Source organism: Callospermophilus lateralis, chromosome 3, assembly GCF_048772815.1.
Source record: "Callospermophilus lateralis isolate mCalLat2 chromosome 3, mCalLat2.hap1, whole genome shotgun sequence".
Taxonomy (NCBI): Eukaryota; Metazoa; Chordata; class Mammalia; order Rodentia; family Sciuridae; genus Callospermophilus; species Callospermophilus lateralis.
Genome location: NC_135307.1, coordinates 64,223,151 through 64,248,163, shown reverse-complemented (window position 1 = coordinate 64,248,163; position 25,013 = coordinate 64,223,151). Strand labels below are relative to the sequence as shown.

Sequence of the window (25,013 nt, the reverse complement as noted above, 5' to 3'; positions counted from 1 at the left end):
ATGAGTAAATACTGTGTGAAGTGCTTATTGCACAGTAGTCTCTCCTTATTCTTGGGAGATACATTTTAAGATACTCCCCCAACAGGTGCCGAAAACCCAGGATAGTATCAAACCCTATGTGTACTATGTTTATTCTTATGTATGTAATAGTGACTAATGAGTGAGTAGCATGACTATAAGAGTATGGATATTCTGGACAAAGGAACAATTTACATTCCACATGGACTAAGCAAGATGGCATAAGATTTTGTCATGCTACTCAGAATGCATTCAGTTTTACACATTGTTTATTTCTGGAATTTTTCATTTCATATTTTGAGGCCACAAGTAACCACAAAAAAGTGAAACTGCAGAAAGCAAAACTGAGTAAGGGCAGATTACTGTATTTCTGGCACATAAAGAAGTATTCAGTAAATGTTGCTGTTGTTTTAATTGTAACTACCACTTCCTTTTCATCCTGTGTCTCTTTTCTTTTTTTGTCCTGCTATATTAAATAGACACAAAGTTCTACTGATTATATAATCTACATATTTTTTGAATGTAATTTTTCTTCATTTTCACTCTCTTTGTTCAGGACCCCTTTTCTTACAGGTACTTTCAAACTAGTCTCATTGCCTTCTTTCATTCAACCCTCTATCCTTATATGGGAATAATATTTTTATAAAACTGAATGTGATTTTTATCATCTGCTGCTTAAAAGCCTTTAATGATACTTAACTATTTTCAGGATAAAGTTCTTTAGTTCTAAAACTGTCCTTGGTCTGTCCTCCTACTTCCCTTTCCTATTGTTGTTCGTGTAGGACATTTTTCCATTGTCCCATCTGGTACTATATTGAAGGTGCTATTGTTTCATATTGTACCTTCCTATTGGTTATGTGATTCTGTTACAAACTCCTCCTCTATGTGGTTAAATTTTTGTTGTCCTTTAAAAAGTAGTGCACAGAAATGTATCCTTAAGTTTTCAGTCATTCTCTATCACAGACTAAGTTTTACATGTCTGTATGTTCCCTGTATATTTGTGACACTCCAAATTTAGTTGAATAAATATTTCTTGAGCATTTTCTATATGACATGATTGTTCTAAGTATTAGGGGTATAAAAATAACTGTCTCTAACACATTTGGATCTGGTGAGGAGAAACCAACTGGAGAATAATCATTCATTCATTCATTCATTTATACCATCTTTCCCAGTGTACTGTGAACACCAGAAGAGATAACCAAAGTGGAATTTTAAGTGGATTACTATCGGATTGCAGAAATTTTTCTAAGAGTGAAAGAATAGATCCAGAAAGATAAGCATGATGATAATAGTCCACTCATAAGAATTCTGACCCAGATCACCTAGCCCAGTCTCTCTTGCATGGTCTGTAATTTCCTTCATTATCTAGTGTAGTGAATGTGCACACATTCTTAAGAGTTTTTAAGAAACATTTTAAGAGTTTTAATTTTAGATCATAATTTGTATAGACTAGCATATATGTTAAAATATTATATTCATTAAGTTCAATTTTTAATAATCTAGTAATTGATATAAACAAAGAAGGTTGAGAGTTAATTTTCTAGAAATAGGTACACTCCTAGATTTTAAAAATTAAAATTATAAATAACACTAGGGTAACTCCTACAAAACTTTCATTTTGTTTGTAGTAAAAATATTAAATAAGCTGAATTTGCATTTGTATAATCAACATAATGCTCAAGAATCACCTAGCATAAGTCTAATAGCTCCCATTTTAATGAAAAAAAAATACAAACTAATGGTAAATGAGGCACTTATTTGTAGATAACATGGTTATAAATAAAGAAGCTAAAATTTGAATGGAAGACTACAGTCTATCATAATTCTTGTGAAAATGTGACTTTTAATGCCACATGTAATTTGTCTCTTTTCCTGATTGTCAGCTTTGATGGTTTTCCTGGTAGCCTAGGTAGATTTGTTTTAAGCAGTTTCTGTTCCAATTTTCATTAGGACCTGACATATTTTTAATAAGTTTGATGTTAGGAATATAATTTAAAAACATGGTTTTTGCTTAGTTGGCGTTCTGTTCTAACCATTTTCTTTACTGAAATGATGTTCAACTCAAGGAGGTAGTAGGTTTATTATTGTAAATATTTTTAAAGCCTTGAGTAAAAGAAGGCTAATTAGATTTAATGTGTGGGTTTACACTTGTATAAATAATCTGCCTACTTATGCACAAGAAATGGCTTGATGAAAAGCCAATGTCATCCTATAAAATATTTTTCTTGTCTAAAATATTTTGGGGACATTTTTTAAATGGGAGAAACAAATTAATACTAATAACTAGTATATGTATCTTCACTTTATAACTTGCATACATTATTTTATTTAAAGCTAAGAATAATCTTATGAATAGTTTTTTAAGTGAATCTGAAATTTGAGAGAAACTCAAATCATAAAGGAAGTGGCAGAGTCAAAATGAATATTTAGTTTTCTTCAAGTTCAAAAATGTTCTTTTTCCTGTACAATATGACTTTAAATACTTTTTGAGTAGTAATAGATACTACCTTTTCTCTAAACAAATTTTCTTTTTTTTTATTAGTTGCTCAAGACAATACAATGATCTTGACATATCATACATTTGATTCAAATGGGGTATGAATTCTCATTTTTCCACGTGTACAGATTGCATTGCTGTATGTATAAACGTGGCTGTATAACCAATGTGATCCTGCCATCTAAACAAATTTAAAAAAATTAATTCTACTTGGTTTTATAAATGTGGCCAAAGACAGATAATCTACCTGATCCTTTCCTACTTTAATGTTTAATAGTTAGATGCCTTTGCTGCTAGTTGAAGTTTCTCATTATTTGGGTACTTCTTCATCTCAAAATTCCTAAAAATGAATTAATTTTCTCCCGCAGTACTACCTGTATTTTAAGGAGGCCACCAATATGACCTGCTATGTGCCAGATTGATTACTATCAATGACTTTAGCAGTTAACTAATTCTATGTATATTAAGTAAGAACAAAATAGTATGTTGAGGCAACTTTGAAAGGATAAGTTAATACTTTTTTATACTTTAAGCAACCTATTATTTATAAAATTAGTATCCAAAACTTTTTACTTTCCTACTTTGCTAAGCTTTGCATTGTATCATTTTGCTTATCCCTAAGATTGAATAGTATACTTCAAGTTATTGGGAGATGACTTTTTTTTAAAAGCACTTTGATTTTCTCAGCATTAACTGTAAATTGAAAGGTGTGTACGTAATCTACATAGCAAAATAGTATTATATGCTTGTTAGACTTTAAAAAATATTTTGTGGAAGTGGAAGTGGGCTATGTAAAGTCTGCTTTTATATTGTAATTCTTACACTTTTTCTCCCCCATCTTTCCCCTTAGATTTCCCTCATGGATATTTTTTCATAGCATTATTATGTGATGTGAGAAGTTTTTTTGTTTTTGTTTTTGTTTTTGTGAAGTAACATGGATTTTATACTACAGAATCAAGAAAATTGGCTTTTTAGGAAAAATTGATTTATAAAAAGTGGTATAGGTTTTTGTAGATAACCATGACAACATCCCATATGAATGGGCATGTTACAGAGGAATCAGACAGCGAAGTAAAAAATGTTGATCTTGCATCACCAGAGGAACACCAGAAGCACCGAGAGATGGCTGTTGACTGTCCTGGAGATTTGGGCACCAGGATGATGCCAGTAAGACGAAGTGCACAGTTGGAGCGTATTCGACAGCAGCAGGAGGACATGAGACGTAGGAGAGAAGAAGAAGGGAAAAAGCAAGAACTTGACCTTAATTCTTCCATGAGACTCAAGAAACTAGCCCAAATTCCTCCAAAGACTGGAATAGATAACCCTATGTTTGACACAGAAGAAGGAATTGTCTTAGAAAGTCCTCATTATACTGTGAAAATATTAGGTAAGTAAACATAGCAGAATAATAAAAAATGTTTTGCTTTGGTTAATATATGCCTTAATATCAATGCGTTGGAAAGAGCAACGGTTTAGGAGAGTGTAAGCGATGGCAATTTGAATTCCAAATCAAGATCAGTTCTTTCCTTGGAAGGGCCATAGAAGTATTGTCATTTACCTTTAGTCACATAGAGTGGAAACATGTAGCTTAAATGCTCAATTGCTGCAACGTGTTTGTGTAGTTTTTTTAGTGTGTGTGTGGTACTAGGGATTTAACCAAGGGGTGCTCTACCATGGAGCTACATATATCCCCATCCCTTTTTTATTTGTAATTTGAAACTGTGTATCACTAAGTTGCTGAGTCTGGCCTTGAACTTGAGATTGTCCTGCCTCAGTCTCCTGAGTTGCTGAGACTACAGGTGTGCACCAATGTGCCTAGCTACAACATGTTTTTTAGTATAAAAAATTACATACATGGCCTAACATTTAGAGTTTGGAAACTCATATTCTATATCATACACAAAATTTTATATCAGAATATTAAAAGCAATTTTCAGTTTAATTTTCTGATTTCATTAAACTTCATAAAAGAGTAGTAAAACAAATAACTGCAGCTTAAATTATATTTATTTCTTTAATGACTCAATAAGATAAACAAGTGCTGTTCATTTAGCATCATACACCAGGCCAGAGTGGTGGCTACCCAGAGTAAAGTATTTTTCTGATTTGCTGATAGGTACCATATATATATATACTATATTTGTCTCACTAGGTCTCTTTATTCCAAGTCTGAAACATGGAATATGGCTCCGATTCCTTATACTATCTCCAAATTTCATAGTATGAAAAAGTAAAACTAGTTTTGTGGGATTTATTTATATGTAAATTCTGTGACAAACTAAATCAGATTCTTAAGAAAACTGGGTTAAATAGCTTCTCACTTTAGGACTTCTTTGAGTGTTTATAATATTAATAGGCATTATGAATCTAGTGAGATTAATAATAGATATCAAACATATTCAATGATCAACTGATCATTGAATTTACTGCCATATTTCCTGCACATGCTGATGTTCTCACTTGAACTAGTGTTAGAAGTTGATAGAAGTCAGTTTGAAAAATGCTGCCTTTAAACATTAATTCTTGCTCCCTTTAAAACTAGGCTAAGTCAAATGAAACATTTTACTTATTAGTGGTTTACTTTTTTTAGATGTGAAAGAAAGAGATGCTTTCACTTTTTTATGGAAGGAGAGTTTTTGTTATTGTTATCATTTTTCCACCCATTTAAATGTCTACTGAGCCCTATATGAGGTGCTCTAATAAGCACATTCCATGTAATTCAGGATAATCCTGTGAACCAAGGATTCTGTAATCTCCATTTGAGAGATAAAGAAATGAACCCCAGTTAAATCACTTGCTTAAGTCACAAAGCTTATAAGTGGTAGAACTAAGAATTAGTTTACCAGATCTGGAGTTGATACATACTGTACAAAGTGGAGAATTTGAATGGAAACTGCCAGTGGAGCCTGCACTTTACTCAAGAGGCCAGAGTGGTGGCTACCCAGAGTAAAGTATTTTTCTGATTTGCTGATAGCTACAATGTATATACTACATTTGTCTCACTAGGTCTCTTTATTCCAAGTCTGAAACAGTTTCTACTGTCACATCATTTGACTCTTTGTCGTTGTTAGAAATGTATTCACGTTTCAAATGTGCATTTTTCTCTGTGTTTTAAGAATTTATAGATAATATGTTGAGTAATAGTGAAATTAGTTAAATGCCTTCAAGATTTCATAATTAGGGCTGGGGCTATAGCTCAGTTGTAGAGCATTTGCCTAGCGTGCATGAGGCACTGGGTTCAATCCTTAGCAGCACATAAAAGTAAATAAATAAAATAAAGGCATTGTGTCCATCTACAACTAAAAATTATTTTTAAAAAAAAGTTGACCAATAGTGTTATAAAAAAGATGTCGTAATTACAGTGTAAATTAAAAGATTATGTATTAATTCAATTGTGAAAGATATTTTCTTTGTTTTTAATATTTATGTTTTAGTTTTTTTGGGTGGACACAAAATCTTTATTTTACATTTATGTGGTGCTGAGGATCAAACCCAGTGCCTCATGCATGCTAGGTGAGCACTCTATCACTGAGCCACAACCCTAGTCCCTCTTTCTTTTCTTTTTGTGGTACTGTGGATTAAACCCAGGGGCACTTTACCACAGAGCTACAGATCCCTGACCTTTTATGTTATTTTGAGACAAGGTCTTAAGAAATTGCCTAAGCTGGCCTAGACCTTGTGATTCTTCTGCCTCAGCTGCTGGAGAAGCTGAGATTACGGATGTGAACTCACCAAACCCAGATATCTATGAAGGATTTTTGGGGGGGCTAGTACTGGGGCTTTAACCCAGGGCCTTGTACACACTAGACAAGTGCTATACCACAGAGTTATTTGCTCCAGCAGTATATTAAGGAATTTTAATGTTTTTTTTTTCATAAGGGATTTTTTTATAGTGATGAAAATACTTCAGTCCTAATTAGCTCTTACTAGCATTTATTTTTCATCACTCCTTTCTTTCTTCCTCCCTCTCTTTCCTTTCCTCCTTCCCTTCCTCCCTAAATATTTTGTTAATATTATCTTCTTTTTCCATTTTAAATATCTTTTTAGTTGTAGATAGACATAATACCTTTATTTTATTTGTTCATTTTTATGCGGTGCTGTAGATTGAACCCAGTGCCTCATGCATGCTAGGCAAGTGCTCTACACTGAACCCCAACCCCAACCCCTTCTGTTAATATTCTTTATTGAAGAAAATTTATGATATAATATACCCAACCTGGATTCTGTTTTTCTGTTTGAAGTCCTCTAAGATTAATGTATCTTTTCATTTGCATTATATAGAATCAGGCATAAATATTTTCTAATAGGCAATATTCATATAATTACAGTAAAGAAACAAATATAGCTTAAAATCAAATTCACTTAGGGGAAATGTTATGGGGGTTTTGACCTAATGTTATGGGGTTTTTGACCCTCCCTCCCTCCCTCTCTCCCTCCTGTTTCTTTCTTTCTTTATTTTTTTTTTCCTTTTTTAAAAAAATTTTCCAAGAAATTCTCACTTTGTTGCCCAGGTTAGTCACAATTCTGGGGTTCTCCTCACCTTAGCCTCTCAAATGTAGTTGCGCAACCACTAAGCCTCTGAGCTGCTGCTGCTGCTGCTGCTGCTGCTGCTTCTTCACCCCCCCCCCCCCCCCCCCGCTTTTTTTCTTTTTGTGTGGTGCTGGGGATGGAAACCCAGTGCTTCACACAAGTGGTATGCTACTGAACTGTATCCCCAGGCCCCACTTTTTCCTACTTTTCCATTGCTGACTTTTTAACAGGTTTGGAAGACCACTGTTTCTTCCAATCCACTGTGGTTTTCATAAATATATTTGTGGGGTTCTTGAACTTGAGGCTGTCTTGCACATTTTACTTTAAAGCAATTTGAAATTACCAGGTATTTGTAATTCATTTCTTAAATACAAGATTTAATACTTTGAGAAATAAGTGATAGATTTAATATTAATCGATTCAGTGCAAAAGAGTGTTAATTATAGGATGCAAGAAAAACTAGCATAAGTAATAGAATTGTAGATTGTTATAGTCAGTCACAGCCTCAGTTTAAGTTTTCATTTAAAATGCAGTGTAATACCTTTTTGCCAAACATTTGTTTTCTTGTTCATAATCTGCTAACACATCAAAGTACAATAGAAATACTCCCTTAAAATTGTGTCTCCTTGTCAGTATTTTGATTAATACACACATGACAAGAGGCAACTTCTCAGCTTTTTCACAGCTAGAAACAGCAACCTTGTTTTAAATGAGGAAGGATGGGGCAACTGATTTGTTTGAGAGGGAGCCTTCAGTTTCTAAACAGCCCATCATTTATCTGTAAGTAGATGCCATACCCTTTTGGGAATTTAAAATGTGATTGGCAAGATTAGATACTTTAACTGGGTAGTTTTTAATGAAAGTGTTGCTACACTTGGCAATGTGTAGAAGGGATTAAACTGAATTTACTTAAAAACCAAATCTTATCAAAAATTAGAATATCGTGATTTTGGAATGTGATTTCAAATGAATAACTAATACTATATGTTAAAAAAAATTTAATATATTAAAAAGGCTTCCTTAAAATTATCATTTGTTTTAAATCTTCCTTATTGCAAATAAAATATTGTCTTTGTTCTCTTTCATAATCAAAACAAACTATCTCTTTAAAGAAATTGGAAGAAGAACAATGCAGGTTAGGGTGGAATGAGACAGAAAAGGTTAAATATCAAATACTTTTAGGTTATGGTTTGTACTATTTTTGTGTTTACTGTTAAGTAATTTGGGGTCAGGGTGTGGACAAGTAAATATAGTAGAGAGAATATTTAAAGTGAATGAGCTAGGGAAGTATGCCAGCCATCATATATAAGGCTATATAATTGTTATACCTTTGAAGAAACATCAGGAAAGAGCATACAGTGGGAGGAGCTGTTTTGTGGTTAATAAGAAGACTCTTGAAATTTGTGACTAGGAGTTTTCTCATTTATACCAAATACTTTAGGGTGAAGAAAATAGATGACACATAATGGGGAAGGAAAGTAGAGTGAATAAAGCCAAAAAGTGAGGCGTTTCCATAACTTTAATAGCATGTTTCAGTCTTGATTGGTGTATACATTTTCCCCCCTAATGTCTCTGAATATTCAAATTATTTGCAAGAGTCTTGACATTTTTCTTTCATTTAAAAAAAATTTTTTAGTTGTTGATGACCTTTATATTATTTATTTATATTTGGTGCTGAGAATCAAACCCAGTGCCTCACACATGCCAGGCAAGTGTGCTACTGCTGAGTTCCAGCCCCAGCCCCAGCCCCAAGAGTCTTGACATTTTAAAGTAAAACATCTCTTCCACATTTCTTTCTGACATTAACTTACTTTTGATTGACCATGGTATAACTGGAATTTTGTCTGATTATGATAAACTTGTTTTTAATAAATAAAATTTATTTTAATCCAATAAACAAAATTCCACAGCCATAAATCTTGAATTTTATCTCAAGTTTTTGCTTAACTGCTATATATAATTTCAAACAAGTTTTATTAATTGTTCCTTTAAGGGACTTTTCTGAGGGTTCCTTGCCTCCCCCCCCTTTCTTGAGATTGAAAGATTAAACCTGTTGGTACTAGATTTAATATTTAAAAAGTGTTGGGACCATTTAAGACTTTTATGATTTAATAAAATGGCTAAAATTGGAGTTAACCTGCAGTGTACATTAAAAAAAATCCATTTGACCATATGTATATGTGTAAATTTTGGTTATTAATACATAATTCTGATTCTGGGGATGTAACTCAGTGGTACAGAGCTAGCCTAGCATGTCCAAGGCCCTGGATTCAAGCCCCAGTACTGGAAAAAGACAGAAAGAAAGGGGCCAGGGGAGGAAAAAGCTACATCATTTAGTCTTTGACAAAATGTATCAAAATTTCATTCTGGGGCTGGGATTGTGGCTCAGTGGTAGAGCACTCTCCTGGCATGGGCGGGACCCAGGTTCGATCCTCAGCACCACATAAAAATAAAGGCATTGTGTTGTGTCCATTTACACCTAAAAAATAAATATAAAAAAAAATAAAACTTCATTCTACTTCATTAAGTAGTAATAGTAATAGTTTTTTAACTTTTTTTCTTCTTGCAAAGATTTGTTTCATTATTTAATGGCATGTTAAAAACACTTGACACAGTTGTTTATTAGACATTGTAGGGAAGTCAGAGTCAGAATTGAGTACTTTTTAATCAGTCCCTTAATTGCTGTTGATCTTGGTCATGTAAATTTTTCTGAGCCTCAGTTTCAGGACTTTCTTACGATCAAATGAAAAAATTATATGTAAGTAAGTGACACAGTGTAGGTTTAAAGAAAATGTATGTATGTTTGTATGTACTTAGTGTTGTTGGGGATGAATCTAGGGCCTCAGAAATGCTGAACTACATCTCTAGCCTTAAGATTTAAGTTTTGTAAGAACCAGAAGCTACCAGAGAGATCATCTAATGAAATTAATTTATTAGCCTTAACTAGCAATTTTTGTTACGTTTTTTAAATAATAGCTTTATTAAGATATCATGTGCATGTCATAAAATTTACATTAAAACTATACAGTTCATTAGTTTTTAGAATATTTGGAAGGTTATACAAGCATCACCGCTGTATAATTATAAAATATTTTCATCACCCTAAAAGAAATCCTGTACCCATTCTCTTTATTCTCCTTTCCTCCCTCCCCTAATAATCACTAATATACTTTGTCTCCTTGGATATCCTGGATATTTCATATGAATGAAATTAAACAATATGTATCGTCTGATGACTTGCCTCTTTTCACTTAGCATTATGTTTTCAGGGTTTATCCAGCATGCATCAGTACTTCATTCATTTTTCCCCTTTGTATGGCTGAGTAATATCCCATTGTACAGATGTACCATATTATGTTTGTCTCTTCAATTGTTGATGAATATCTGGGTTGTTTTCTTGTTTTTGCTATTGTAAATAGTGTTGTTAGAAATACTTATTTACGAGTTTTTGTTTGAACAACCATTTTCTGTTCTTTCGGATATATATGCAAGAGTGCAATTGCTGGGTCACGTAGTAGTTCTGTTTTTCACTTATTGAAGAACTGCCATACTCATCCACAGTGGCTATACTATTTGATGTTTGTACCAGCAATGTATGGAGGTTCCAGTTTCTGTACATGTTTACCACCACTTTTTAGTGTCTTTTAATATTTGTCATCTTACCACCCAGTCATTTTTAATGAACTAGAATAAATAGAAAATAGGAAGTATATTGCATAAGTATACATTAGCCTTTAACTTAAAAATCAAGTGTATATACTGGGTTGAAATAAATTATGTATATTTTAATGCAGTTACCAACACATGCTTGAGAAATTCTATTCTAGTCAACCCCCTTCAATCTTTTTTCTACTTTTTATTTTTATTTTTGGTATTGGTGATTGAACCTAGGGTCACTTTACCACTGAGCTATGTCCCCCAGCCCTTTTTTTTTTTAAACTTTGAGACAGGTTTTGCTAAGTTACTGAGGATCTTGCTAAATTGCTGAGGTTGGCCTTGAACTTGAGATCCTCTCCTGAGTTGGTGGGATTACAGGTGTGTCTCACCATGCTTGCTTCAAACCCCTTCATCTTATAGAAAGTTCCAGAGACTTGAGGTGGGTTATCCAGTAACATATAATACAATTAAAGAGTGATCATTTGCTATGATTTGGGCTTTCTGACTGTAGATTTAGGATGTTTTCCTTTCCAGGTGGGTTTCAGTTTTGTCCAGGAAACAACTATGAGGTTTTTGTACTTAGTTGAATAGAGGTCATTTCAAGACAGTTTTCTATTGTTTTTCTACATTTAGGAATAAGATTGTTGCTCTGTTATCTCTCAAGTATCCTTGAGTATATACTCCTCTAACATTGTGGGGCCCCCTGGACTTTAGTATTGGGGGGGGGTTATTTTATTATTTCTTTTAGTGCTGGGGCTCAAACACAGGGCTTTGTGCACACTAAGCCAGTGCTCTATCACTGAGCTAAATACTAAATACTAAGCCTATCTAGTATTTGTTTTTAATTTGTTAACTAAGTTGTTAATGAGTAATTACTGTTTGGATCTTTCCTAAGCTTCTGATTATTTTATAAAAATTTATGTTGCCCTAGGCCACCGAAAACCAAAGTTCAGGATTTTTATGTTCTTAAATTTAAACAAGAAAAATGGATGGGGATCTCACATCAGTTGTAGAGAAATCTGCTTAGCATGTTCAAGACCCTAGATTCAGTCTCAACATTGCCACCCCCCTCCCCCCAAAAAGGACTACCTGATATTTAAACAAAGAAATCTTAATACTGAAATAGATCACCAGAAACTGTTTTCTTGTGGGGTAAGTGGGAGTAATAAGTAAAAATAAAGTTAATTCAGAGTGTACTACTGTTTATATTTGTATTTATCTGCTTTGAAACATCTCCAGAGATGGAGATGCCTTAGCTTCCTTAGGTAAGTTTAGTGTTTATATAATCAAAAAATTCTCCCATCTTGCTGCCCAGAGTCTTATGTATTTGAAGATAGGATTTCATATAGAGTAACTCTTGGTGATTGCTTTTTTTAAAAAAAAATATTTTTTAGATGTTGATGAACCTTTATTTTATTCACATATTTACATGCAGTGCTGAGAATTGAACCCAGCATCTCACACATGCTAGGCAAGTGTTCTACCACTGAGCCACAATCTCAACCCTGGTGATTGCTTTTTGTTGCCTATTTTAGAATCTTCATTCTTTTACATTTTAGATTCTCAGGAGAGGGCTAAGACTGGAGAATTAAAGGGATGGATTTATGTTTATATTTATCTGATTAATTGTACTCTAAAGCAAATGAAAATGATTTTTCCCTTTAAGATCATTTAGCCTTTCTTTTAACATAAATAATCAGAATTTAAGTATTATATGAAATATTAGAGACCATGATGAAACTTAGAATAATTTTTACTGAAAATCAAGTAAGGAGAAATAGATCAAACTTCAGGGCAAGGAATTTAAACTATATATAAAGAGCTTCCTTGTAGGAAAATTGCTATAGACTAGAACTTATTATCAAAGGCAGATTTGCTATGCCTGCTTCTGCTTCTCCTCTACCATATATCCCTATACTTCCCTGCTCTGGGTTCTTCTCTGTCTCAGTGCTCCCTCCTTTGTCCATTCCCTGAGTTAGTACTTATGTCAGTCTTTCATGGTAACTGTGATGTTCCATGCATCTTTTTCTCTGTATATGGTTCTTTCTCCTTATATCTGTTGTCTGTAAATGGAGTTATGGAAGGGAATCTCTTCTATTGGTATTTTGTCCTCTCTTCTGTGGTACGTCTTTATCTTTTTTATGGTGCTAGAAAATGAACTTAGGACCTCAGGCATTCTAGACAAGTGTTCTACCACTGAGCTACACGCCTAATCTCCTGTCTTCATCTTTTTTTAAAAAAAATTTTTTTGTAGTTGCAGTTGAACAGAATGCCTCTGTTTTATTTGTTTATTTTTATGTGGTACTGAGGATCGAACCCATGCCCCACGCATGCTAGGCAAGAGTTCTGCCACTGAGCCACAGCCACAGCCACAGCCCTGTCTTCATCTTAATTACAGAAGAGTGTACATATTTGACAGTACTGATTTACTTACATTTTTTTAAATTCCCTCTTAAATTGCACAGAACATTGAAGAACTTGGTGAATTTTTATTTTAATTTATAAATATAGCCATCAGAGAAGGTAACATTTCTCTGAATGAGTGGAAAATCATTTTGGAATAATATGTATTTATGAAATACTTTTTTTTTTTTTTTTTTTGCTAATTGGGATTGAACCCATGGGCACTGAGCCATTCTTTTGATATAGGGTCTTGCTATGTTTCTTAGAACCTTGCTAAGTTGGTAAGGCTGGCTTTTTTTTTTTTTTAATTAATTTATTTATTTTTTAAATTTTTTTTTCATCTTTCATACATTTGATTCATGTGAGTTATGCTTTTCCATTTTTACCCCAAATACAAATTGCAGAATCACATCAGTTATACATTCACAATGTTTACATAATGCCATATTAGTGACTGTTGTATTCTGCTGTCTTTCCTATCCCCTACTATCCCCCCTCCTCTCCCCTCCCATCTTCCCTCTCTACCTCATCTGTTGTTGTTCCATTCTCTCCCTCCCCCCCCCTTTTTCCTCACAACCTCATATATGTGATTTCGTATAACGATGTGGTTTTCCTTCCGTTTTAAGGCTGGCTTTAAACTTGTGATCCTCCTGCCTCAGCCTCCTGAGCTGCTGGGATTACAGGCTTGAGCCACTCTGTCCAGTTTAAGTACTTTTTAAGATGTACCCCTTAGGAACAAAGTTGTTTTCCATCTACAACTAAATATTCTGACCTTTGAAATTAAGAATTTTTACATGAAATTAAAATATGAATGAGAATGTGTACCAAAATAAGAATCCCTGCATTAATGCTGCTGATTTTATTATTCATTATGACATCATTCCTAATATCAAAGGAAAAAATCTTGTCAGAATATAGTAATGAAGAACTGAGTAAAGAAAATGAACTCATTTATGATAATCAGCATTAGGGCTAATGCCACAGGTATTTATTACTTTGTATGTTATCTTTTAGGACAGAAGCCACATCACTTTTAATGAACTTTAAGTTGCTAAACTTATTTGTCAGTACATATTCATTTTATCACAGGGCATGTGTCATTTGGTATTTTAGATTTGCTCTTAAGTAATTTATTTGTTTTAGCTACATTTGGTTTTGTTCATATTTCCTTGTATTAATGCTAGTTTGAAAACACTTGAGTGTTTGGTAACTTGATCTGTTCCACTAGTTCATTAAATGTTTCAATCAATAGATTAGGTTTTATAGGAAGAAACAACAAAAAGACTTAAATGGGAAGTTCCTTTTTTCCATATGACTGTTTATATGAACCAGTATCCACTATAACTTTTTCCCAGGTTCATTTATAGGTTTTATTTCAGTCAGTATCTCAATAGGACTTTTCTTTATAGAAGAGTGGGGAAAAGGGAACAGGAGGTATACTGAAAAAATGATTAACTAATTTTAAAAGCCAAGAAAAAAATTTAAAATGATGACTTTTAATGTAATGACTTTTTATTTTAATGCTCTTACATATAGACCTTTTTGGGGAATAGGGAAGAGATTACCAGTGGTTCTTAACCATTTTGGAATAACCATTTCCCAGAAAAATGTATGTGTTATATATGCATTTAGTAGACCTGTGATACAAAACAGATGCCCAGAACTCCCAAGTACAATTTTAAGAAATACACATATTCATTAGAGTTTTAGGGACAACAGAAGTTCCTGGTAAACATGAATAAACTTCAGCTTTCCTATTATCACAGAAATCAAAGTTTTTGAAAATGATGACTACTGATTAAAAATATTGCTAATGGGATTTAAATTAGCAAAAACTCCCTAGAAGTCTATTCGAACTTTAAAATGCCAGACTCTTAAGTTCTGTTTCTAGGAACTATTTTAATAAAATATAAGTCTCAGATTTATATTCAGCACTGATTATTATGTATTAAAATATTTATTATTACTTACAATAGCAAAAAATGGAAGCAACCTAAATGTTCAACTTTTGTGTAATGGTCATTATAAAGTACGGTGTAACCAAGTCAAATATCATGGAGCCATTATATATGTTTCAAAAGACTAATTAATGATATGAAAAAACAATTACAACATACTGTTAAATAAAATTGGAAAATATACTGACTGTTAAGTAAAATTGCTTCTAGGAGATGGGACTGTTGATGGCTTTACTTTATTAATTTGTTTTCCTCCCCTCATTTTTTTTTATAAGGAGTATAGATTAGTTTGTAATTAAAAAACTTTCAAAGATGCAAATTATCCTCTTGCACAGTGTTTATAGTTTTACTTAAAAATCAATAAAAGAACATGGATTGTAACACTCCAAAATATTTACAGGTTTTGTTTTTTTCCCTGAAAATGTAAATTGATTCAAGAAATTTTATCTTAAAATACATGTTGAATTAAGACCAAAACAATTAATCTTTTGATACTTTTTCTTTCTTTTACTAGAAGTGGAAGACTTGTTTTCTTCACTTAAACATATCCAACATACTTTAGTAGATTCTCAGAGCCAGGAGGATATTTCACTGCTCTTGCAGCTTGTACAAAACAAAGATTTTCAGAATGCATTTAAGATACACAATGCTGTCACTGTACACATGAACAAGGCCAGTCCTCCATTTCCTCTTAGTTCCAGCGCACAAGATCTTGCACAAGAGGTATGTATTTTGAACTTCTTGTTGACATCTGTAAGGTAATAATGATAGTAAGTCAGTATTATTGTAAAGTAACTGATGTACCTATCAAGCTTATTTAAATTAATTAAATGTTAACAATTTTTGTGATAGGAAAAGTTGGTTATATGCATTTTATCCTGAAAAAAAAATGTATATTTAGTTCAGAGTCAGAGTTTTATTTTGTGTAGAAAGTTAATTTTGTGTATAAAATTGTAGTACTAGTAGTAAAAATTATTTCAATTACTGTACGTCAAGTCTAATGTTTTTAGTGTGGTTTATTAATTTTAAGAATTGGACATTATAAACTCAGAAAAAGGAATACTGATACAATAAAATTATAAGTGAGATAACCATGGATCATAAATGTATAACTCTTTAAGATTTATTAATTGTAGGTATTTTGAAGTTTTTTTCTATATAAAACTGTGTGGATGTTCCAAATTACTGAATTCTAATATACTGTAAAATTTTCTTCTGTTAACATGCTGACTTTAAATTCTAGTTATTTTAAAATTCTTTTTTAGTTGTTGATGGACTTTTTTTGTTTTTTAACTTATTTATATGTGGTGCTGAGAATTAAACCCAGTGCCTCATACATGCTAGGCAAGTGCTCTACCACTGAGTTACAACTCCAGCCGACAAACTCTAGGTTCTGATACTAGTTGCTAATGTTTAATCTGTCAGCAAATATCTCTCAAATCAAAGGCTTAAAAACGATATAAATAAACCATCTCTAGTTGCAGGGGAGTGGATGTTATGTCGTTCTTCTTGGGTTTTAAGTTATTTTGATAATATAAAAATAATAATTCCAGGGGCTGGGGTTGTGGCTCAGCGATAGAGTGCTTGCCTTGCACACTTGAGGTACTGGATTCAATCCTCAGCACCACATAAAAATAAATCAATAAAATAAAGATATTCTGTCTATCTACAACTAAAATGTATTTTACAAAAATAATAATAGGGGCTAGGGTTGTAGCTCAATGGTAGGGTGCTTGCCTAGCTTGTGTGAGGTACTGGGTTTGATCTTCAGCACCATATTAAAATAAATAAAATAAAGGTATTGTGTCCATCTACAAGTAAAAAAAAATTTTTTAATAATAATTCTAAAAGCCTTTCAAGTAAATGTGTTTCGTTGAATCCAAACACCAGATAGAAAATGGACTGCAGGAAGGGTAAGACTTTCAGAGCTACAGATCAAAACATTAGGTTAGGAGATAACTTTCAGATTAGCACAGAGTGGTTCCAAAGGGAGAGGTATTTTCCTCATTGAGGTGTCTAAGATGGCTGAGACCTAACATTCAAGAGCTGCGGAGAGAAGTCTAGTGTTACACCGAACTAGGAGAAAATGGTCTAGGGATCTGTTCCTAGAGAGGAAACTTTTCATCCAACAGAGTTTTAAAGAAAGAACTACTGGGCTGGGGATGTGGCTCAAGCGGTAGCGCGCTCGCCTGGCATGCGTGCGGCCCGGGTTCGATCCTCAGCACCACATACAAACAAAGATGTTGTGTCTGCCGAAAACTAAAAAATAAATACTAAAAATTCTCTCTCTCTCTCTTAAAAAAAAAGAAAGAAAGAACTACTTAAATCCTATTGAGCTCATTTTTCATTATTGAAATTAATTATACAAAATGTTTTATTAAAAGAACTATTGGGTGAGATATAGCTAAGTGGGAGAGCACCTGCATACTTGAAGCCCTGGGTTTAATCCCCAGCATCACAGACACACGCACACTCTCACACACAAAGAATCATCATTAGTTTTATTTTTAAAATAACCACTTGTCTGCAAGATTATTTATTTTTAAAATTATATTTACTTATTTTATATATATATATATATATATATAGAGAGAGAGAGAGAGAGAGAGAGAGAATTTTTTAATATTTATTTTTTAGTTTTCGGCGGACACAACATCTTTGTTTGTATGTGGTGCTGAGGATGGAACCCGGGCCGCACGAATGCCAGGCGAGCGCGCTACCGCTTAAGCCACATCCCCAGTCCCTATATTTACTTATGATAGTTTAAAAAGTTTGTCTGAAAATTACTTTTTCTTTACAGAAACTAAAAAATAACTAGTATTACTTTGATCTTATTACTATTCACAAATTTAGTGTAATTGTAAAAATAAATGTGTGGGGTTGAGAGAAATCCCGAATAAATCATTATCATCATTCCCTTCCCTCCAGTTAAGTGAAGTATGTTTTATCTAGCTAGCCTTTGTTTTTGCTGAATAAAACAATGGTTGGAGAAGAGAATGAGAAAAGAAAGAGTTCAGAACTGCTCCAATTGAGAAAAGTTAACTCACACCAAGGAAAATACTTGATAATTTTGTGTTATATTGGTGTTGGTGGAGTGACCTTGAACTGAGTGTAGTCTTAAAATGAGTGCAAATGGCTAACCTAGTCAGGACCACAATACATGGTTGTGCTAAAATGTGAATGGTTTCCCCTGGTGTTGGTACAGTGCATGGTTGTGAAATAGCCTTAACTTTCAGACCATTATATTTAATGCAATTACAATTGCAGAAAAGCACATACTTATAGTCCTCATCAAAGAGGACTATTAAGTCTGACAACAAAGTTCTAAAGGTTAAATCAACCCATTGCATTTATTTTACTGGGAAAAAAATCTTAGCTATCAGCTTATCCCCCCTCACCTCTGTCCTATTTTGTATTTCTGGATATTAAAGGTGAGATTTTGTAGTCACAAAATAAGAATTATTAGGCTGTTCATATGCCCATAGATTACATTTTAGCATTCATAATTCCAACAATCTGGAATTTAAAAGAAGAAATTACCTCATGCTTCAGTTGTATCTTTTTTTGGAGGGGGGCAGTACTGGGGATTGAACTCCGGGGCACTAGCCACTGAGCCACATCCCCAGCCCTATTTTGTGTTTTATTTAGAGACAGGGTCTCACTGAGTTACTTAGCACCTTGCCATTGCTGGGGCTGGCTTTGAACTTGCGATTCTCCTGTCTTAACCTCCCAAGCCACTGAGACAGTTGTATCTTTTTTTTTGCCTGGAGGTGGGGGGGTACCATGATTGAACTCAGGAGCACTTGGTCACTGAGTCATATCCCCAACCCTATTTTGTATTTTATTTAGAGACAGGGTCTCATTGAGTTGCTTAGGTCCTCAATTTTTGCTGAGGCTGGCTTTGAACTTTCAATCCTCCTCTCTCAGCCTCCTCAGCCACTGGGATTATAGGCGTGAACTACCTCTCCCAGCCAGTTTTATCATTTTTAAGTGGAAATTTAAGTGAAAAACTCAAGGACTTTAGTGAGACATTGGTAGTGTTCTTTGTTTTTATACACTTAAAATATCAGTTAAACATTATTATATAATAATGAAGTCTAAGAAAACTTCACATATTAAGATATAAATTAAATCTTTGATCATCTAGGGTATTTATTAATAAACACAAAACATAATTTTTGGTAATTATAATGCTTTTATAAAGAAAAGATTGAGAACTTGGACTTCATTAAGTGAACTTTTGTTTATCCAAAAACATCTTAGAATATAATACAAGCCAATAGCACAATGAGATGTGCCAAATTCTTTGTGTGGTGGAGATGAGGGGAGTGATAGAAATGAGGAAGAAGCATAGAAGGTGATTTAATTTGCTGAGTCTTGAAGGTTGATGGAGAAATTAGCAGGAAGCCTAAGAAAAGGCATTCTGTTATCAAAGGGCACAAAGGTGATAGTGATTGAGAAAGCCTGACATGTTTCTTGAACAATGAGTAAAGGGTAGGATATGATCTTAAAAGATGGAATCTAGGTCCTGAGGACCAAGTAAGTTATATTAATAAATTTAAAAGTATCTTATGATTGATCTACTTTGGTAAAAATTTTAAGTAATAACTAGTTGAAAGGAGAAATCAATTTGATGCAAGAAAGACATCTGAAAAAAAATTAAATGCTTTTTCCTTGTGATTAAAAATTCTTAGATCAGACATATTTTGTTAGTTAACTTGACAAAGATTGATGTTGGAAACCAATAACATCTTATTGAATGGTGAAACAGCCAATGCATTACCTTTTAAGACTGCATTAAGATTAAAGATACCCAGACTCGCCACTAGGATTCATCATTTTTCTGTAAATAGTAGCCACTGCAATAATACCAGAAGAAGTGGTGAAATATAAAGTAAAGGGACAGGTAAAGTTCAAATTTGTCCCAATTTGAATGAGTCATATTAGTTACTTAGAAGAACAATAATAAAAAAATTGATAAAATGGTATTCAACATATTGACTGCTAAAATATAGGTATATACATATGCACATTTATATTCCATTAAGATTATAATCATAAATTTTTAACAAGGCTTTCACTGAATTGGTAGATAAATAGGTAATTTTTTATTTAGATTTGTATGTGTTTCTCCATTTTTATGTGTTACTAAGGAAAATTTAGCACCTCGGAGTTGCTAAGGCTGTCTTTGAAATCAAGATTGTTATGCCTCACCCTCCCAAGTCACTGGGATTACAGGCATATGCCACAGTGCCCAGTTTAAAGTATTATTCTAACAACATTGTAGAAGGTATGTGAGGTCAAGAATGGAGGCATAGAGAGCCTATTTGTTATTGTCCAGATGTAAGATTTCAAACAGCATTTGGACATGGAATTAAAAAAATTTAAAGAGAAAATTAATAGGACATACTGTCCTTTTGTGGGAGTAAAGATAAAGGAGACATTAAAGGAGGATTTCCTGCCCTCCCCTCCTTTCACTGAATTCATCAAACATTTGAGTACCATTTATTTTGTTGTTTTTGGTACCAGGGATTGAATCCAGGGGCACCTAACCACTGAGCCACATCCCCAACCCTTTTTCCCTTTTTATTTTTTTTTTAATTTGAACCAGTGTGTCACTAAATTGTAGAGACTGGCTTTGAACTTGCTATCTCCTGCCTCAGCCTCCTGTGTCATTGGGATTACAAGTTTAAGCCTCCATGCCTGGCTTTCATGCTGTTTTTGCAAAACATTCTGCCAAAAATCAAATATAAAATTGAATAAAATACCATTTTATTTTCAAATGAATGCAGTCCAATGAGGATACAGTCTCTTCACAATTTTAAATAAAATGTGTTCAGTCTTATAAAATGAGAATATAGTATCTAAGCAAATAGAATAAGGCATCTAGTGCAATCACAGTTAAGTGTGGAGAGATGGTATAGCATTTGTAGGGAACAACCAGCAGTTTAATGCTGGAACAAAAATGTTAAGACATGAGTAATGCCAGAGCTGGAAAAGAGGAATCAGATGATGAAAGTCCTTATATTTAATGCTAAGGAGATTAGATTTGATCCTGCAAATGATAGAGCTAGTAAGAACTAGAATGGTCAAATTTCTGTTTTTGAATTGAAAATGATATTTAATGACAATAGAAAAGTATAATGTTTTAATAATTTTTTAGTACTAAGTCAAGTAGTTTTTAAAAACTGTTATAAAAGTATGAATAGCATTATCTCTTTGGCAAAAATAAGTATAAAGAATAACGAAATAGTACAGCTGAGGATGTCAGCTGCTTTCACATCTTCAGATTCAGCCAACCTCATTAAAAAAAAAAAATTGCATCTGGGGGCTGGGGCTGTAGCTCAGTGGCAGAGCGCTTGCCTGGCATGTGTGAGGCACTGGGTTCGATCCCCAGCACCATATAAAAATAAACAAATAAAATAAAGGCATTCTGTCTATCTACAACTACAAAACATTTTTAAAAAATTGCATCTGAACTGAATACATTCATTCCCTAAATAATATAAGTAATCTGAAGATGATTTTAAATGTCTGGGCAGAAAGGTATATAGGTTATACTTGAATGACCTTGAATTTTGGTATGGGGGTAAGGCATGACAGATTTTTTTTCATAATCAAGGGTGCTTTTGCTTTTTTGGTAACTAACTTTCTTGAGCTATAGTCCACATACACTGAAAAACGGGTGTTTTGTTTTGTTTTATGTTTTTTCAATGTGTTTTGGCATATGTATATCTGTAAAATCTACTATAACATCAAGTTGTAGAAACATCCATTACTCCACAAAGCTCCCTTATGGCCCTTTGTAGACAATAACCACTTCTTCCATTTCCCAAGCCCTGTTACCATTCATAGATCATGTTTTGATTTTATGAATTTGCAGTCTGTGGACATTTCATATAATGTGGAATAAGACAGTATATAGTCTTTTGTATCTGACCTCTTTTGCTTATCATAATGTTTTTGAGGTTCATCCATGTTGTATATTTAATAGTAATTTGTAACTGTTTCTCCCTTTCCCCCTTGCAGACCCAGAGCCTCACACATGCTACACAGACACTACCACTGAGCTAAATCCGTAGTTCTGGTAGTTTGTAACTTCTTGCTGAGTAGTATTCCATTATATGACTATCCCACAATTTGTTTAGCTGCTTACCTATTGTAGGGATGCATATATGGGTTGTTTCCTGTTTATCATTCTGTCAAATGTGTGGTCCTTTTTATTATTCTATCTGCTTTGTAGTGGTATCTTGCTTTAATTTTCATTTCCATAATGACTACTGATACTGAGCATTTTCTATATGTTTATTGCCCATTTCCCTGACTTTCATGAAATGACTGGTGAGATCATTTTCTCATTGTAAAATTCTCATTGTAAAAATCAAGAGTTCTTAATATGGATAATCCTTTGTCAGATATATATGTCAAGGTGAATAGTTTGGTAAAAAAGAAATATAAAAATAAAGGTAAGATAAAGGCTCATCCACAAATGCTTTGAGACAGTTACAAGGATTTCCATTTTATGGTAAACCAATGCGAATCCAGTATGCAAAAACAGATTCTGATATAATATCTAAAATGCGAGGCACTTTTGCTGATAAAGAAAAGAAAAAAGAAAAGAAAAAAGCCAAAACTTTGGAACAGACTGCAGCAACTGCAAACAAAAAGCCTGGTCAGGGAATACCAAATTCAGCTAATCCCCAAGGAAATTCAACACCAAATCCTCAGGTCCCTGATTACCCTCCAAACTATATTTTGTTCCTTAATAATTTACCAGAAGAGACTAATGAGATGATGCTGTCCATGCTGTTTAATCAGTTCCCTGGTTTTAAGGAAGTGCGTCTGATACCTGGGAGGCATGACATTGCTTTTGTTGAATTTGAAAATGACGGACAGGCTGGAGCTGCCAGGGTTTACAAGGGTTTAAGATCACACCATCCCATGCTATGAAGATCATCTATGCCAAGAAATAACATTTGGGATAGTCATCTTTAATGGACTTGGTATTATTTATGGTGTTTGTTTTGATAACATTTGGCCAGGTCATTTTAATGGTTGGAGGTTGGGGAGAAGTGAAAGTGAAATTTTTATGAGACTTAAAAATTCAACCATTCTTTCTTTAGCCTAAGTGAACTATGAAATGTGAAGGCCTTAATTTTGTATAATAAACTTCTCTTTGTATTCTCTACAAAAAAAAAAATGCTTTAATTTTACAATGAGATGATTATCCCTAGGTATAATAAAAGATCTTCCTTTTATATCTTTCTTTTTGATTATATTTTTTTCTAATTTTTTATATTTTTCTAATTTTTTCTAATTTTTTATTTTTTTCTAATTTTTATATTTTTCTTTTTGATTATATTTTTTTCTAATTATTATATTTTTTCTAATTTTTTACATTTAATATATATCATTTCTGTAATTTAAAATTATTTCTAAAGTAAAAAAGAAACTTGCCTCTGAAGAAAAAATAGAAAATAATAGTACAGTTACCAAAGAGTAGAACATTAAGCGAGAATATTTTTTTAAGATAAACATTTAGAGCATTAAAAAAAATTTTTTTTAATTTTTTATGTGTTACTGAGGATCGAATTCGGTGCTTCACATATGCTAGGCAAGCACTCTACCACTTAGCCACAACCCCAGCGCTAGAGCATTTTTAAAGGAAAGGAGTTATAAGAACAGACTTAATACCTTAGACCTTTGAGAAGTAGCTGATGATGTACATTGACACTCAATATTTAAATTGGATTTATAGGGGAAGGGAATGAGTACTTACAGGAGTTTAAAATGTCTTTAAAAGGGAAGATCTCAGAGATGTTTAAGAACTGACTTAAAAATAGAGCTAGGAAAATATATCTCATACAGAAAATTATATTGAGTTGAGTTGTATCTTTTGTATACTCTTGGTATATTTTAAATCCAAAGTTGTCTGTCTTCTTCAGAGTTGCTTTCTCCAGCAATTAAAAAGTGTATGGTCAGGGACTGTAGACTTTCTTTTAAATTGATGTAGATTTGATAAAGGTTAAAGAACACCTTATTTTTTAAATCAGCCTTTTTTATTTTAGATCATGACTTTTGTCCATTAATAAGATTTTGTTTTGTTTTGTTTTGTTTTTGTAGTTGTAGGTGGACAGAATGCCTTTATTTTATTTATTATGTGGTGCTAAGGATCCAATTGAGTGTCTCACATGTGCTAGGCAAGTGCTGTGCCACTGGGCCATGCCCCAGCCCCCATTAGTAAGATTTTAATGGAGTTAAGAAGATAATAAGATTTTAATGGAGTTAACAAGATAATATTTGCAGTGCGATTCCTGTTTTTACACAGAGAGCTGCACTATTGGATACACATTTTTCTAGGTACCAAAACCAAAGGACAGACTGGTTTTGATTCTACTTTATACTTGCTGTGATATACTTGTGGAAAAATTAATTAATCCCCAGATTATCATCCCTTAGGTTTGAATAGGGAATTATATAAAATAGCCATAAAAGGGAGGAAATTACTGGGTTTCTTTTTATCTCATGAATTACTCTTATTAAAAAGTCTATATATGGATTTATTTCTATATAATTTCACTAATAGTGGTAATTTTGGTTTTGTTAATCCTAATTATTGCAAAGTGCTCTTTTTGGTGGGTAGTTCTGTTTGGAGATAGAAAAAGGGGGAAAATCAGAGGTCTGACAGTAAGCACATGATATAATCTTTGGGGAAAAGTGATGTGTATACAGAGAAAAAAATTATACTTTTCAGTATTTATGCTAGGAAGAAAAGATTGAAAATAGATGAACTGAACTTACTCAAGTGATTAGAAACTGAAAAGAGAAATAAAACAAAAGAAGAGAATTAAAATTGTTTGGGACTGGGTATGTGACTCAGTGGTAGAGCACAAGGCCCTCTATTCAGTCCCCAGCATGGGGAAGGAAAAGGTGTAAATTATTTAAGT

General features: G+C 33.2%; 1 protein-coding gene and 1 pseudogene across 4 annotated transcripts in view; both read left to right on the top strand.

Annotated features, from left to right (window-relative positions):
• The window catches only part of Pals1 (protein associated with LIN7 1, MAGUK p55 family member), a 97,232-nt gene that overhangs the window by 32,439 nt on the left and 39,780 nt on the right, over nt 1-25,013 (top strand). For 2 of the 4 annotated variants that reach the window (XM_076850339.2, XM_076850340.2), the window contains 2 exons: nt 3,618-3,905; nt 15,581-15,789. In XM_076850339.2, the coding sequence (XP_076706454.1) occupies nt 3,641-3,905; nt 15,581-15,789 (474 nt within the window). In that variant the 5' untranslated portion in view covers nt 3,618-3,640. Of the gene's footprint in view, nt 1-3,368; nt 3,906-15,580; nt 15,790-25,013 lie in introns of all 4 variants that reach the window. The other 2 variants (XM_076850338.2, XM_076850336.2) reach the window with 1 other exon arrangement.
• Nucleotides 21,049-23,178, top strand: LOC143393470 (U2 small nuclear ribonucleoprotein B'' pseudogene; annotated as a pseudogene).